This window comes from Scyliorhinus canicula, chromosome 1, assembly GCF_902713615.1.
Source record: "Scyliorhinus canicula chromosome 1, sScyCan1.1, whole genome shotgun sequence".
In the NCBI taxonomy this organism is placed as follows: domain Eukaryota; kingdom Metazoa; phylum Chordata; class Chondrichthyes; order Carcharhiniformes; family Scyliorhinidae; genus Scyliorhinus; species Scyliorhinus canicula.
In genome coordinates, this window is record NC_052146.1 from 281674217 (window position 1) to 281691731 (window position 17515).

The following is a 17515-nucleotide window of genomic DNA, read 5'->3' on the forward strand; positions in this document are numbered from 1 at the left end:
ATCGCTTTCATGTTTCTCATATGCAGAAATCTATAAATCTCAGTCTTGAACCTACTAAGCCCCCACAGTCCTCTCGCGCAGCGAGCTCCAAAGATTCACCACCCACTGAGTGCAGAGATGCCTCCTCATCTCAGCCCTAAATGGCCTGCCCCATCATTCGGAGGCTGTGTCCCAGACTGTGTTCCCAGTTAGGGAAAAGAAAAAGAAAACCACCTGGACAGTAACATTTTGAAGCAATTCCATAACCTTTGCCTGAATGTACATGTAGGAAAATGCAGGGTCAGGCTCTGTTGCACTGTATTCCTGCCTCCTTGGCAAGGTTAAGTAATCTGCCAGCACTCACTGTCAAGACTCGAATGAATAATGACCACTTGAGCAAAGTACCAAAAGATGTCTGCGCTCCAAAGAGATGGAGGAAGGGGAACAGGTTGGTTACTGAGGAGTCAAAAAAACTCTTAGGAATGTGATATGGAACACAAGACCTATTAGTTTATTAGACAGAGCTTACCATAAAATGTAATCGACAGAGGATACATCTTCAGTACCAGCCTAGTGCAATAAATGCAATCAATCACTTCAGCCATAGTTCATTCCTGCAATTCACTTCTATCTTAAATCGTCTACATGTGGGTTTATAAGGATTCAGTGGGTAAATGCATTCATTGTACGTTCTTGAATGTAACTGTGGACTGGGGCGGGTCCACATCACACCTTTGGTGCACATCAGTCAATGAATGTCAGCTTGCACCAGTGATAACATTTCACTTGAGCTGTGGGGACTGGCCTGCAAAGCACACAAATTGGCACCAGGTCTGAAACGAATTGGGATTAGAAGTGAAGTCTCCATGTCTAAATACCTGGGTAGCATTCCATTTTGTACACCTAGTGAGAAATGGTTTGAGAGAGACATCGGAGGACTGCCAATATGCATGGCACGTTAGGCCAATGCGAGGTAAAGGGAGAAATGAAAAAGAAACTCGAGAGGGGTGGATAATGAAAGGAAAATGGACTCCCTGAACACTGCAACTTTACTCGACATACCCAACCTCTGTCTATTTTCTATGCAGTTCAATTAAGACCAAAAAGAAAGAAAACTAGATTTCATCCTGACCCTCATTCATTGGAGTGCAACATTACCATGTTCGGGAATGTTGCCATCAACAGCCAGGTCTTCCAAGATAAACAGCACCAGTGTTTGAACTAAAAGTTGATACGATCTTCAAAGTAATTAGCAAACCTTGGATGCACCACAAGACAAAATTTCATTTTGAACCTCTGATGTGCATAATAAGCGATACAGGGAAAGAATAGTCTCCCTGATCCTTTACACCTGCAGACCCACATCAGTCTTGGCAAAATAAACATCGACTAATTAGCACTCATTAATAAAAGCTTGCCTTTCCAGATATCAGATCATTTCTACATTGCACAGCAGTATTTCGAACAGACCATTAGAGAATATATTGCTCACCCAAGGAGATTTGAACTGTATAACCCGAATTTGGGAAAGTAATTACCTTTTGTGAGTCCCAGACAGAAAAGCTTCCTTGGATTCTTGATCAATCTTTGCTGTGAATCAAAAAGGCAGCAATTAATGACACGGTCAAGAGTCAACTCTAAATACTTTCAGACATGAGTAACTAAATAAATCTGTTGTTATTTTTTAGTCTAAATTTGAAAATTAATCTGGAGTCAACTCTGGCTGAAATAAAATCAACGAGAGGGGGGAGGAAACAAACTTTCCCGCCCTGGATCTTTAACATTGTTGAGGCTTAATTATGAAGCTCCAGTTTAAAATACCCTGTACAAAATGTGACATTTTATGACATTTGAGAAGCTCTTGAGGAATGGGAAAGATGGCTGCTTCCTGCGTTCACTCAACAACTGATACTTCAGGAGTGAACTGGAAGTTTGAATAAAGGTTAACCTAGAAACACTGATGTGTTTTCCTAGAAATATCAATTGCTTTCAATACAAGGAAAACAAACCACAATTGGAATGTCAAACTGGACTTTATTTTGTCCTGTCAATGTTTGCCAAATTGTACTCATTTGGGTTCATTAACATTAACGTCGATCCAACTCGAATCCCTGGTTTCACAGCAGCCCAGACAAATATGATGAGGGGTTTCTAGTTTCTTGGATTCTTTGCAGGATCCAAAGTCAAATCAATTCAAAGCGGTCACATTCTGGCAAAAAGTAGCTATGTGCACACAGTGCAAAATTGCTCAGAATTCAGAACTAAATAGCTCACAGAATGCTGCAAGGACTGCTTCTGTCTTCAGCAGAGAATTCATCCTGGAATGATAATCAACCAAAATGCTCAGCAAGCGGTAGAATGATCTTTATTCTAATTCCTGGTTCTGCATTCTGAGCTTTTTGAAAAATCAATGTTGGCAATAAATGGCACAAACGGAAAACTCAGATTTGCATCTCATGGAATCATGGGATCCCTACGACGCACGAGGTGACCATTAGGCCCATCGAGTCTGCATTGACCCTCCGTAAAAGCACCCTACCTTGGCCCAATCCCCTGAACCTGTCCCATAATGCCACCAACCTTTAGACACGAAGGGACAATTTATCGTGGCCATTCCATCTAACCTGCACATTTTTGGGCTGTGGGAGGAAACCAGAGCACCCGGAGGAAACCCATGCAGACACAGGGAGAATGGGCAAACACCACACAGTCAGTCAGCCAAGGTCGGACTCAAATCCATGTCCCTGACGCTGTGAGACAGCAGTGCTACCCACTGTGCCACCATGCCGCATGCCCCAACTGGTGGGAGTATCGCAGCAGATCATGCCGGATGCCTCAGGATGGGAATTTATTGCCAGTAGTTGCCCCATTTCCTATAGCGCAGGAAGAACAGAAAAAAATCCCCATTAACTTCTGCACAGTGGGGAAACTTTTATAAGTTGCAAATGGTCTTAAACGCATCCCTGTATAAATTACTTCATTTTCAACGGGAAGCAAAAGGACAATCGTATTTGTTATAGAAGGAGCAAAATAGGATATTTATTTTCTCTGGCTTGGCGAGAAAATAAAAAAAACAGGTTCTCTAGCCTTTCCATGTTGCAGAAGTCTTTCGTCTCTGATTGCCGTTTTAGTAAATCTTCTCTGCAGCCTCTCTAAAGGTCCTTCTCTGGATTGAACAAAAAATTCCAACTGAGGTCCAATCAGTATTTCCGAAAGATTTATCATACTTTCCTTACTTTTGTTTAGTCATGTTATTAATTAAGCCAAGGGTTCCAACATGCTTTTTTACACCCTTCTCCTCCTGACCATGTCAAAGTCTTGGTGTATGTACGCCTTCAGGTGTTTTCTGTCCCCGAACCCCATTTGAGGTTGCACCATTTAGGTTATATTTCCGCTCCTCATTCCCACAATAAAAACTCATCACTTCATACATCTCCATCTTAAACTGTGTCTGCTTAGCACGTGTTTCAAAAACACATGAAACATTGTTCGGAATGGCTTTATTCAAAAGGGACAGGGGTGCACTTCAATGGGCACCGGGACCACACTTTGTGGTGGGTGGAGGTGTAGGATGTGGGGGCGGATCATTTGTGAGGTTGGTGAGTTTAAACCAAACTGGTTAGCGGCCGAGACATCAAGTAGAAAAGAAAAGTACAATGCAGAAGGGAGAGAGTGTTTTGGAGAATCCTAGAGTGGAAATAGTGCCATATTAGACAGGAACAGACTAGGGAGAATGACAAGGAATACAAGGATAGGTTTAGAGTGCATGTATGCAGATACAAAAAGTGTACTGAATAAAGTTATTGAATTAGAAGCAAAAATAGCCATGTGATGTAATGGAAAAAGTAGAAAGGTGGCTTAAAAATGGTGAGGACTCGGTGCTCAATATTCACAGATTTGAAATGCTCAGAAAAGATAGGGAACGGAAAAAGGGAAGTGGGAGACAGGACGATTAGGGAAGACTGTAGTGTTGTAAAGGGAAATGTAATGGAGGCAGCAAGAAAAAATCCATATGGCTTGGGTTGAGAAGCAAAAAAAAAGCTATTAGGGGAATTCTATAGGCCTCAAATTAGTGTGAGAAGGTAAAGAAAATCTGTAAGGGCCCCACAGAGATATGCAAGGACTATCAAATGGTGATATTGGGGACTTCAAATATAGTACAGCATAGAAGGAGGTTAGACAGCACCTTGTTTGTGTGCTGGTTCTCTGAAGAAGCAATTCACCTAGTGCCTCTTCTTCACCTTCTCCTTATAGGACTGTACATTCATCCTTTTCAGATAGTAATCACATTGCCTTTGAAATGATTGAACCTGCCTCCACCACACACTCACGCAGTATATTCCAGGCCATAGCCACTTGCTGCGTGAAAATCTTTTTTCCTCATGTCAGCATTGCTTCTTTTGCCTATTACTTTAAATCTGTGCTGCCTGGTTCTTGATTCTTCTTTCAATATCAACAGTTGCTCTCTATCTATTCTGTCCAGACTACTCATGATTGTGATTACCGCTAACAAATCTCCTCTCGATTCTTTGACCTGTATAGAACAGTACAGCACAGAACAGGCCCTTCGGCCCTCGATGTTGTGCCGAACAATGATCACCCTACTTAAACCCACGTAACCCGTATACCCGTAACCCAACAAACCCCCCATTAACCTTACACTATGGGCAATTTAGCATGGCCAATCCACCTAACCCGCACATCTTTGGACTGTGGGAGGAAACCGGAGCACCCGGAGGAAACCCACGCACACACGGGGAGGACGTGCAGACTCCATACAGACAGTGACCCAGCCGGGAATCGAACCTGGGATCCTGGAGCTGTGAAGCATTGATGCTAACCACCATGCTACCGTGAGGTCCCTAATTGAAGTTCTTCTCCCCTTAGACCATTCATGTGAATCTTTTCCACATCTTGTCCGGTGCCTTCAAGGGTGGGATTCGCCGGCCATTCACTGTCAGCGGGATGCTCTGGTCCCACCAGCAGCTCACGCCCATTGCCTGGGGTGGCTTCAATGGGAAATCCCATTGACAAGCACCGAGAGTAGAGAGTCCCACTACCAGCGAACGGTGCACCAAATTCCCCATCCTCGCTAGCAGTGGTAACGGGGCGGACTCGCAACCGAGAATTCCGGCCGACATCTTTCCCAGTGTGGCTCCCAGCAATGGACTCAACACTTCTGTTGAGGTCAAACCAGTGTTCAACCCAAGTTTGAACTAACTTCCTTGGTTTTGTACTCTGCACTTCAAATATTTTAAACAGACTCTAAATTTTTCCTTGCAGCTTGGTGATATTGACATTAATGGCTGGGAGAACCTTGGGATAAAATGGGAACAATTTATCCGTCACGTTGCATCACACTTCGAATGCCTTAACGATGAGTCAGAGTGGCAGCAAAGAGAAGTAAGCAAATCCTATACTCCGGATCACACCATCATGTGGGGCATGCTACTCCCATGTGCCCAAAGATTTGTTGTTCGAGAATTGGCCTGTTTAGTCACATGATGAACCACGCCAGGAACCTCTGACAGAGTAGACATCACCCTCTAACTGAGGGACGCTGACAACACTACGCCCCTATTAATAAAGCCTAGGATACTGTTTGTTTAATTAGCCACTCTCTCAAACTGTTCTGCCACCTTCAATGAGTTCTGCACATTTAAAACCCAATCTCTCTGTTCCTGAACTCTGTTTAGAACTGCACCTTTTATTTTATATCGTCTCTCTGCATTCCTGCGACCAAAATGAATCACTTCACACTCCTCTGTATCAAATTGCATTTTTCGCTTGTCAACCCATTCCACCAACTTGTCCAAGTCCTTTTGAAGTTCTGCACTACCTTCACGTTTTGCATTGTAAGCACATTGCGACATGTACACCAAAGTTTGGGTCATTAATGTCCGCAAAAGTAAGGGTCCCAACACTAATCCCTGGGGAACTCCATTACAAACCTTCCTCCAGCCTGGAAGAAGGAACTCGTTCATAATTTCACTCAAACAAAAAAGAAAAGCGACTATTTTGTTCATCTGCATGGACAGGTGGGGCCCTGGTTTATTTTCCCATCTGAAAGACACAATAACGTCAATGGAGGATTGCCATTTTAGGAACGATTCATCCCAGTGCTATGCATATTGAATGATTCCATAACTGTAATGGGACACACTGTTTCAAGTCCACCTTGAAAAATTACTGACTTCCCAACCCTGACATCTGGTGATGCGCTAGCCCCTATATGAGAGCACTAGATTCCACAATCACAAATTCCAAATGAACCAGATCAAAACCACCAAAGTAGCCAATCGATCAACGAGCTAAGGTGTGTGAAAACTGACTCAATAATTAATTTAATGCCTCTGTTGAGTGGAGTGGAAACCACAGTGTTCATAAATGTGAGATTCTGTTGATGTGACAACTTTTAGAAACAGAAACTGGCGTTAGGGCCAAAAAACACACTCCTTTCTTTAGATGTCAACACTATCAGTCCTTCACTTTCCAGAAACACCTCTAATTGTCTCTTAAACACGATTGTGAAATTCAGCTAAATTGCCTATCCTGACAGCTAAAGCAGAGCTATTACCTTTCGGGTGCAAAGAAGTTCAATCTGATCTCATTTTCTCACCTTCTAAGTTTCTAAAACTTGCATCTTCAGTTATTGGGGTATCTGGCAACATCTTTATATATGGTATTTGTTATTCATATTTTGGTATCTAATAAAAGTTTGGCGTCACTTGTAGTAGCAGGCTGCATTCCCCATTAAAATTCCTTCAAAAAAACATTCCAAGTCCTGATACAAATGCTGGAGACTATGCTTGCATGTTGGATATGACATCGATAGATAGCTGACCACAGCTGTATTTGTTGGTTCCGCCATCAGCCTAAGGCTTTGTGCTCGACTAAATTTGTTTCTTTGCAGCAATGCTTCGTAAAGTGTGATCCAAGGACCACTGGCCCTCCAGGTAGTCTGCAGCCTGGCCCAAATGCAATTCACCAATGTACAATGCATAATTGAGGCAGGTAGTGAAGAGCAGGTCAAAACACTCATCCCCGCCAGCAGGCTGGCTCCCATATGTGTAGCATGCATCGTCACAAGCACAAGTAATAATGTAGGGGTGATGATGTTTCTTTAAGGGCAACACAGCAGAGTAAGGGTCACGAGGCCTTTGCGACCAATCAGGAATCAGTGAAGAATTGCTCCATGCTGAGTGAGTCGCATAAGCAGAGGCATTTTGGGAGCTCGTTGCAGCCACGATCACCACAAAGAACAAAGAAAAGAACAGCATAAGAACAGGCCCTTTGGCCCTCCAAGCCTGCGCCGACCATGCTGCCTGTCTAAACTAAAATCTTGTACACTTCCAGGGACCGTATCCCTCTATTCCCAACCTATTCATGAATTTGTCAAGATGCCCCTTAAACGTCACTATCACCCCTGCTTCCACCACCTCCTCCGGCAGCGAGTTCCAGACACCCATTACCCTCTGTGTAGTCAGCTTATACAAGATTTAGCCTACTGGTACAATATACACTGCAAGATTAGATTTACAACACTTGCAGTGCTGAAAGCAAAGAGGAATCACCTGAGCTTGGGCCCTGATGGGAGACAGAAGCTCTCCCCAGCGTGGAAACAACATCACTTCATTGGTGTCTCATCAAAAACGATGCTTTCCTTCCCATTAATTCTGACAAGTTTGTTAGCAATAGCAAGTGAAACATAGTGAGGTAGGACTGGTAGATTGTCTGCAGGTCACTTGCCTTGCTCACGTAGTGCATGGTTTGAGAACCACTGCTTTAAAGACAAGGTGCCTCAGATTGAACGACTTTGGAATGCTATGATGCAATTGCTGCATCACATGACAAAACAAATCACTTTATAATGGGACTGAGTAAATATTGCTACAGAATTTAATTAAAAAGAGGTGCACACTGTTTAAAGACTCTAGACCTGATTTTCCATTTTGTTGGAGGGGTGAATGCTGAATTCTGTCTACCAAGATACCAATTTATTTTGTTTGCATGTGGGTGAGGAGATACCGTCAGACTAGTGAAATTAAACATTCAGTCAGCGATACATGAAATATCTCCGACTACTGCATGGGATTTGCTAGATTTCCACCTAGTGGATCGCTTGGTATTGCAATAGTGAGTAAATTTTAGGAGCAAGTAGTTTGGAGTAAATACCTGTCTGTGTGGCATTTTTCCTTTGAACTCCTTGCCCTCATAACTTGGTTTGCACAGATAGCTAGGCAGTGCAAATGTTTACCTTGAAACGATCAATTTGGAGAATTGCATTTGTAAAGGTGCCAGTGGTGTCTCAGTTGTGCGCCATTTCCTTAGAATCACAAACATCAAGTCCGAATCCAGACACTCGAGATATTTTCTGGGCTGATGTTTCAGTACACTACTGAGGGTGTTCCGCATTGTCAGGCATGCTGGGCTGCATTCTCTGCTTCAGAGGCTGAGTGCCAGCTTGAATGGAGAATCCATGGGACACTGACGAGGGGAAAACCAGCGCCGACCCCTCACTGATTCCGGGACCAGTGAGGGGCTAGCAGCGGTGCCAGGTGAAACTGCCTCGCCAAAATGGGCGGGTCCCTGGTCGCACATGCGCACGGCTGACGACCTGCAGCGGTCGCGCAGTACAACATGGTGCCGGCCGTGCGTAGACACCACAGGCCACCCCTCACCAGTACCCCCAGCCCTTGCGGAAGCCCTCCCCCGGGCAACGGCATGGATCCCGGCCGAGTGCAGCGGCGCTGGGCACAGTCCACAACCACCACACCGGGTTCCCGACCATGGAGACCACACATGTCCTGCGCCGTCGGGAACTCAGCCCATCGGGGACGGAGCATCGCGGGAGGGCTGGCGAATGATGCGCCAATGTCTTTGCAATGGGCGCGCGGTGTGCGAAGTGATGATGCCATTTAGGAGGGGCTGGAGCATGGCAGACCGGCATCAAACCATGCCGCCCCCAATTTGGACTTCGAAGTAGATTTTCCGCCTGATCACCAATTACGATATCGGCGTGGGCAACGGAGAATTCCGCCCTCTGTCTTTCCTTGAAATGTTAAACAGGCGACTGTTGGGGTCAGGCAACAATTAAAGAGAAAAAAAGACAGATTTGCATTTGCATAGCACCTATCACATTCTCAGAATATCCCAAAGTGCTTTACAATAAGTAAAGTAGCTTTGAATTGTAGTTTTACGATATGTGCATTTTACATACACAGCCAGGCCCCACAAATAGCGTTGAACATATGACCCATTTTAGGTACTGACTGAGGAGTGAATGTTGGCTGGGTCATAGAATCGTATAATCGGGGCAGACAGTGGCGCAGTGATTAGCATTGCTTCCTCACGGTGTTGACGTCCCAAGATGATCCTGGCTCTGGGTCACTGCCCGTGTGCAGTTTGCACATTCTCTCCGTGTTTGCGTGGGTTTCACCCCCACAATCCAAAGATGTGCAGGGTAGGTGGATTGGCCATGCTAAATTGTCCCTTAATTTGAAAAAATGAATGGGTACTCTAAATTTATTAAAAAAAAATAGAATCATAGAATCCCTGCCGTGCAGAAGGTACCAATTTAGCCAATCAAGTCTGCACCAATCCTTCAAATGAGCAGTCTGCTCATTTATAAGTGTCCACCTTGCCCTATCCCCGTAATCCCAGAACCTAATCTACAGATCCCTGTATATTAAAGCAAAATTTTAGTGTGGCCAATCCACCTAACCCACACATCATTGGACTGTGGAAGGACCCCGGAGCGCCCAGAGGAACCCCACACAGACACAGGGAGAATGTACAAACTTCACACAGTCCATCACCCGAGGCCGGAATTCAAACTGGGTTCCTGGCGCTGTGAGGATTGGATTAAGATTTTGTTTATTGTCACGTGTACCAAGGTACAGTGAAAAGTACTTTTCTGCAAGCAGCTCAACAGGTCATTAAGTACATGAAAAGGAAAGGAAATAAAAGAAAATACATAATAGGTCAACACAAGGTATGCAATGTAACTAATAATACCGGCATTGGGTGAAGCATACAGGGATGTAGTGTTAATGAGGTCAGTCCATAAGAGGGTCATTTAGGAGTCTGGTAACAGCGGGGAAGAGCTGTTTTTGAGTCTGTTCGTGCACGTTCTCAGACTTTTCTATCTCCTGCCCAATGGAAGAAGTTGGATGAGTGAGTAAACTGGGTGGGAGGGGTCTTTGATAATGCTGCCCACTTTCCCCAGGCAGCGGGAGGTGTAGATGGAGTCAATGGATGAGAGGCGGGTTTATGTGATGGACTGGGCTGTGTCCATGACTCTCTGAAGTTTATTGCGGTCTTGGGCCGAGCAGTTGCCATACCAGGCTGTGATGCAGCCAGATAGGATGCTTTCTATGATGCATCAGTAAAGATTGGCAAGCGTCAGTGTGCCAAATTTCCTCAGTTTCCTGAGGAAGTATAGGGGCTGTTGTGTTTTCTTGGTGGTAGCGTTGACCTGGGAAGTCCAGGACAGATTGCTTTTTGGAGATGTGTACCCCAAGGAATTTGAAACTGCTAACCATCACCACCTCGGCCCCATTGAGGCAACAGTGCTAACGAGTGTGCCGCCTTGCTACCCCGGGTCCATCAGGAGAACTCCTTTGATCTCTGAACCAAAGATACCATGGCATTTATTATAGAATGAGAACTCACCTGGTGGCCTGGCCCACATTACTCCTTCGACAAAAAAAAAAGATAGTTGGTTATGAAACTCATTGTTGTTTTGGGGACCGTGCTCAGTAAACAATTTGCTATGGTGTTTACCTATATTATAATATTGATGGTATTTCAAAAGTGATCCAATAAGTGAGAGAGCATGAAAGGCATTATGTTAATGAAACCCTTCCCCTTTTGCCCAAAACGCATCCAATTAACAAAAGATTCTTCCCCATCGACCGCGCGTCAGAGGCAAGTCCATTAAGTCAGGAAATTTTAAAACAAAGCAAAGGCAAATTTGCCAGTGGTTGATATGATGATGAATTCCTCGCGGTTAAAAGCTAAAAGCAGTAAGAGTCTGAGATTTCTATTTGAGTTTCCCTTTGTTTATGGAACACAAAATAAAATTCTGGACAACTCAGCAGAGGTACAGTTTTCCTTGCACTTGTGAAAGAAACTCAATCGCCACCGACAAAAAAAAAGGATTATTTATAGAGGGGCTTGATCCTTTAAAATTTCACAGCTAGTCAGATAATCTGTCAGCTCGGGTAGTTTGGTTTGGGTTGGAGACAGACCTTCAGATCGTCAATTGCAGCAAACAACACTAAGTGACGTTCAAGGCTAGCCAGAGCACCAAGCTATGCAGGTAAAAATTGAGAAGATGAATGAAACAGTGATAAAATCAATAACAACGAAACATGAAAATGATGAAGAATCCAGTAAAAGAAAAGGAGAAAAGGTCCATTTATAACAACACGACTTGAAGCTTCATCAATTTTAAAGAGAGATGAAGGCTTGATGGGAAAGAAACCTGGTAATAATAATAATCTTTAATAATAGTAATCTTTATTGTCACAAGTAGGCTTACTTTAACACTGCAATGAAGTTACTGTGAAAATCCCCTGGTCACCACATCCAATCGTCTGTTCGGGTACACAGAGGGAGAATTCAGAATGTCCAAATTACCAACAGCACGTCTTCGGGACTTGCGGGAGGAAATCGGAGCACCCAGAGGAAACCCACACAGACGCGGGGAGAAAATGCAGACTCCACACAGACAGTAACCCAAGCTGGGAGTCGAACCTGGGATTCTGGCGCTGTGGAGCAACAGTGCTAACCACTGTGCTACTGTGGTATGTATAGATTGGTCTTCTTTCAAACAATGTCAAAAAATAAGTCGAGATTAGAATGTTGGTTAATGGTCGACAACTTCACCCGATTTGTTCCACTTAGATTTCATTTGGGAAAAAATTAATTGATTTTGTGCGGTTTTTACAAGATAGATGCAACACCAAAATGTTAAGTAGATTTAGCGAAACTCCTGTTATCAAAAATATGCTCATTTATTTCCATGATAAATTTCAAAGCAGCCTTATGCACATTGGTCCAGGACATAGCCATTCATTAAGTGAGTGTGGTCCAAACATCTTCTGGTTTCCATCAAGCCATGGACTAAATATAGGTAAACATGCTACACAACTCAGCTTGCTCAATATTGGTAGGCACTGGGTCCCCAAGTTTTATCATTGTTGAACCTTGGATTGATAATACTCTTCTCTTTTCCCCACAATGAGCAGGTTCTTCATGCAAAACTACTTAACAGCACTTTTTTGACATGATGGATATAGCTGCCAGCACCTTACCCAGGGCAAAGATGACTCCATTTTAGACATGAACAAGGGGCAAAGCACAGGTATAACCAAATAGACGTCTCTAACCAACCATACAAATAAAATTCACTGACTGTGCAAACCAATATTAGGTGGCTGGAGAGTAATGATTTTAAATCAGAAAAGATTTCAGAAAATAATGAAGTCCTACAGATTTGAAAGATTCTAGCCCAAATTTATTCAAGAGACGAGGAGCTGTAATTAATGAAGAACTTCCCATTGGCCAGAGAGCGGTATGAGCACCCCCCCCCCCCCCCCCCCCCCCCCCCAACCTGAATTAAGGCTAGTCACAATCAGGCAGAGGGAGGGGCCTCCCAGGAGACAGAATACCCAGTCGCCAAGAGTCATCAGTCAGAAGCCAGCCCCACCTGTTGCTAGGCTAACACCAATGGTGGTGGAATGAGGGCCTTAAGTGGGCATTAATTGTAGGGCAAGAAAACCATTCACAGGCCTTCCTGCCACTGACTTAATTGGGGCTGACACAGGAAGGTGCAGGCTCCCCCCCCAACCACCAAACTCACCATGGAGGGAGGTCATTAAATTCAGCCCAGGGTGAAAGTTTAGAGTCAAATTTGAATGAAAATTCCTTTCTATGAAGATCCGCTCATTAAATAATATACCTTTCACTACTGCTTAATCTCATGTGTCCTCCCCAAATGGAAATCCATCTTCTGAGGAAAGTGTTAATAGTTAGTAACATTCAAGGGCATCAACCATTCTACAGTCTGTGATAGCTCTTTGCCCTATCCAAACAACAGAGGCCGTTGTGCAAGGATGTTTAACCACAAAGGCTGTGTGGCACCCCACAAGTACATGCAGACAACGGCTGTACTTGGCAGTATTCTCAGTTATTGGCAACGAACCTGGAACACTTCAGTTCAGATTGCCAAAAGGGATAGTGTGTTATTTGTTCTTGAAACTGGGTCTTCCTGATGGATGCTGAGACTTTTCCCAGTTGATAGTCCATTCCAGACCGGGAATAGAGAAACGGTTTCAACTTCTTCCCATGAAGGTTCCAGTATCAGCATTGCAGAAGGCAAATTATTCGGGGATAGGGCTACAAGGAGGCTTTTGAGCTTTATAAAGGCCATCTTTGAAAGCCATCTTAAGGGTGTCAAGTACCTTGCAGCCAATTCATTTCAGCCATGTTGCAGTGAAAAAAAACTTCTTGTGGAACTCTTTTGAGCTGGCAGTGACTTCAATGTTGCATAGTTGCCACACACGGGTCATTAATCTTGCTGAACCACTTGAATGATTTGCGGCACAGCAACGCATGCTGAATGATTAGATTCGGTAAGCCAAAACCCCCATGAATTCTGGATCCAATAAGCATCAGCAGGAAAACAGTATTCCTAGCCACAAATAGCCTTATCCAAAAATAAAAGTTTACAAGTTTATTTGCACTGCATCTCCTTCCTCTGTATGCCTTCAAGCATCCCCAGGGAAACACTTGAATGCTGCAGTATTGTGAACGCAAGTCTCATGCCATCCACCAATGTGAATTCAGTGGGGGGTCTCCTGACTACATCCCTTAGTTGTGGGAGGCAGTGTTGTCAGCATAGTTACTGGATAGAGGAAGGATAGCAGCTGGCAGAGACAATACTCTTTTTGTTTCCTGATTAGAACTTCTCCCCTGCCCAAACCCCTTGTGGAATAATGTGGGCAATATTCCCAAGCCTCGACTTGGATTTGAACCTTAGCTGCCATGCTCAGAATGGCCTAAATACTTGTCTGGCGAGTGTTCAATTTTTCCAGAGTTAACATTGCTTGCTCCTGCAAGTGGCACGAGATCAAAGAAGGAACCTTCACCATCCCATAATGCAAACACCACTGCCTGGTTGGCTAAACAGCAACCACAGCTTATGTATTAAAGTAATAAAACATCCCAAGGCACTTTTACCAGGTTATATTACATGACATCAAGTCACAAGATTTTGGTCGGAGGTAGGCTTTAAGGAGTATATTAAGGTGACTCAATTTTAGACATGAACAAGGGGCGAAGCAAAGATATAACCCAATCCTCTAACCAACCATACAAATAAAATTCACTGACTGTGCAAACCAATATAGGTGGCTGGAGAGTAATGATTTTAAATCAGAAAAGATTTCAGAAAATAATGAAGATCCAAATTTATTCAAGAAACGAGGAGCTGTAATTAATGAAGGACTTCCCACTGGCCAGAGAGCTGTATGAGCCCACCCCCCACCCCGAATTAAGTGAGGTAGTGATTAATGTCAGGTAGTGAAGAAGAGAGGTGTTGGAAAGGAATGCCAGAGCTTGGTATGTAAAGGTTAACATCAGATACGTACACGGTGCTGATGTATGACGATGCCAGATCACATGTCTGAGCGAGAGAGAGATCGAGATCGAGATCAGGAGGGAGAACATAGGAACCAGGTCAGTCAGCCCCTCGAGCCTGTCTCGCCATTCAATGATATCATGGCTGATCTGTTACCTTACTCCATATACCTGCCTTTGGCCCATATCCCATTGTACCTTTGCGTTACAAAAATCTATTTATCTCAGATTTAAAATTAACAACTCACCGAGTATCAATTGTGGGAGAGAGCTCGAACCCTCTACCACCCTTTGGTGTGTAGAAGTGCTTTCCAACATCTCTCCTCAATGGCCTGGCCCTAATTTCGAGACTACGCCCCCTAGTTCTAAAATCTCCAACCAGCAGAAACCATTTATCTTTATCTACCCTGACCATTGTGGTTCGCATCGTGAAGACTTTGATCTGATCGCCCCATAAACTTCTAAATTCTAGAGAAAACAGGCCTAATTTGTATAATCCCTCCTCATAACTTAACCCTGAAGTCCAGGTGTCAAGAAGCTCCAACTCGCGAAGAGATCCGAATGCGTAATTACTTGCTGTGAATAAAGAGCAACTGTAGCCTCGAGCCTCAGACTTTGGGAGAATAGACAATTCTGTAAAACACCTGTCAACAAAACAAAACACTTGGAGCAAGGCAGTCACAAATAGTGGCACAATTATAATTGGCGATGCACAAAAGGCCCGAATTAGAGGTGTGCAGATAGCTCAGAGGGTAGTGGGACTGAAGGAGATTATAGAGATAGGGTGGGGCAAGGCCATGGAGGGGTTTGAAAGTGAGGATGAGAATGTTAAAAGTCAAGATATTGCAGAAACCAATGTAGGTCAGCAAGCATAGGGGAGAGAGGGGAAAGATAATAACTATGAGATAAGATATGGGCAGCACCGCTTTGGATGACCAAGTTTATCGAGGATGGGATGTCGGAGACTGTTAATTATATTAAGGTATCCACTAGTATTTGCTCAACCAAATATGCTGTCTGGTCCATGTTATCCATAATGGCTTCTATCCACTGGCAAGGTGAATGCTTTGCCAGCATCAATTTTAGTGTCAGCTGTTTCCAGAATTGACCCAGTGGACTTGGCATGAAGCATCGACATCTGAAATGTTATTTTCGCAGAGAAGTTTGTTGCCTCCTGCTCGTTTTGGGACCAAATCTTTCTTGGACATCACTCTAGGATTTTGCTGTGACAGATTCGCTTGCACAATTTTGGGGGACAGAATGGAAAAACTTTGCCTGGTGAATACATGCAGAAAATGGGATGTGGTTTAGTTGCTTGTGTGTAGATTCCTCTTCTTCAGTGAATGCAAGTACTCATCCACGTTGTGCTAAGTATTGAAATTCACTTGCTAAGACATTGGTTTGGAGCTTGCAATGGACAATATCAAAGCCAAAGACCTATTGTGTGGGAATTGATCAACTGGGTGACCAAAGCACACCCTAATCATCAGCACTGATCAGCGGACAGTGGTTCAGTCTCCAAATCCAGATGTCGAGTTGTACCTCATGGGCAGGTACAGTAATTGGCTGTGGGGGAATCCCCAACATCCTTCCCATTTATGTTGATTAGTAAATTTTCCCTTCGGATAAAGGGATTACCATTCCACTTGGTGGTTAAGTGAGTGAGGGAACGCTAGTTTACTTGCCATAGGCATCAGCATCCTCATTGTTTGCATCTCATTCCACCTCCACATAATAGGCCATCATTCAAAACATAGCGTAGACTGCTCCCCCCAAACAAGTCCAGCAATTGAAGGATGGAATGAAATGGACAGGAGACCCTGGAGTTAGTTTTGAGGGCACAGGACAGGCAGAATCCAGGATATACAACAAGCCTCAAGGTCAAATAAAGCAGCACCTGTATTGGGCATTTAACTGATGCAAGGACAGAGTGATGATTAGGTCAAATCAAAGATCCAAGAATACTCTTCAGGCCTGTTTTGCCTGAATGGGTAGAGTAAATGCAAATGTACTAAATAGTTTTTGACTGCAAAGCACCATGGGACATTTTACCATGTTACAGGCACTCTAAGAATCTAAGTTGTGAACTGCTTCCAGAAATCAGTTATAGTAGATTACCCTTGATTTAAGAATAAGTTTTCTTTAATGCTACCAATTACGTCGATTGCATTTTACATGCAATTTCTGGAAACTACATTGAAAGGAAAAGGAATGGACCATTGAGCCTCCTGAGACTGACTGCCATTCAATTGGATCATGACTGATCTGGAATCTAACTTCACCTCCCTTCTTTGCTTCATACCCTTTATATTTTGTTAACCAAAGATATTGCCTGGAATTTTCCAGCCATTGGCATTCTCTTTTCCCGCTGACAGTGCACCCCCGGCCACAGGTTTCCCGGCGGAGTGGGGTGACTTCAATGAAAAATTCCATTGACAGGCAGTGGGAAGAGAGAATCCCACAGCCAGCAAATGGTGCGCAATCGAGACACACATGCTGGGCGACTGTAAAATCCCACCCATTACTCTCTCTGTTTTAAAATTAGCAAGTATTCTAACACAAATTGCTGTTTGTAGTGTGGTGATTCCAAGCCTCTTACTGATCGGATTCCTCCACCAATTGCTCAATTTTTAGTCTGTGCCCCCTTGTCCTCAACTCCCCAGGCAGCAGAAATAATTTCTCCATATTTACCCTATCTGTTCCAACCTAATACCCCAAACTTTCGAAATTACAGGGCATAAAATCCTAATTTGTGTCATCTCTCCTCAGAAATTAACGCTTAAGTGTCCGGGTATAATTCTACAATCACCCAAGGACCAATTCGGTAGAGAAACATGGACAAAGAAAGTTCTGATGGGTTAGTCGTGCCCTGAAAGCAGGGACACTTAGA

The 17515-nt window shown here is 43.9% G+C and overlaps 1 protein-coding gene across 2 annotated transcripts in view; it reads right to left on the minus strand.

The window, feature by feature from the left end:
* fmn2b (formin 2b) overlaps nt 1–17515 on the minus strand; it is a 499858-nt gene that overhangs the window by 41811 nt on the left and 440532 nt on the right. For both annotated transcript variants that reach the window (XM_038814212.1, XM_038814205.1), the window contains one exon: nt 1518–1569. In XM_038814212.1, coding sequence (XP_038670140.1) covers nt 1518–1569 — 52 coding nt within the window. The remainder of the gene's footprint in view (nt 1–1517; nt 1570–17515) is intronic.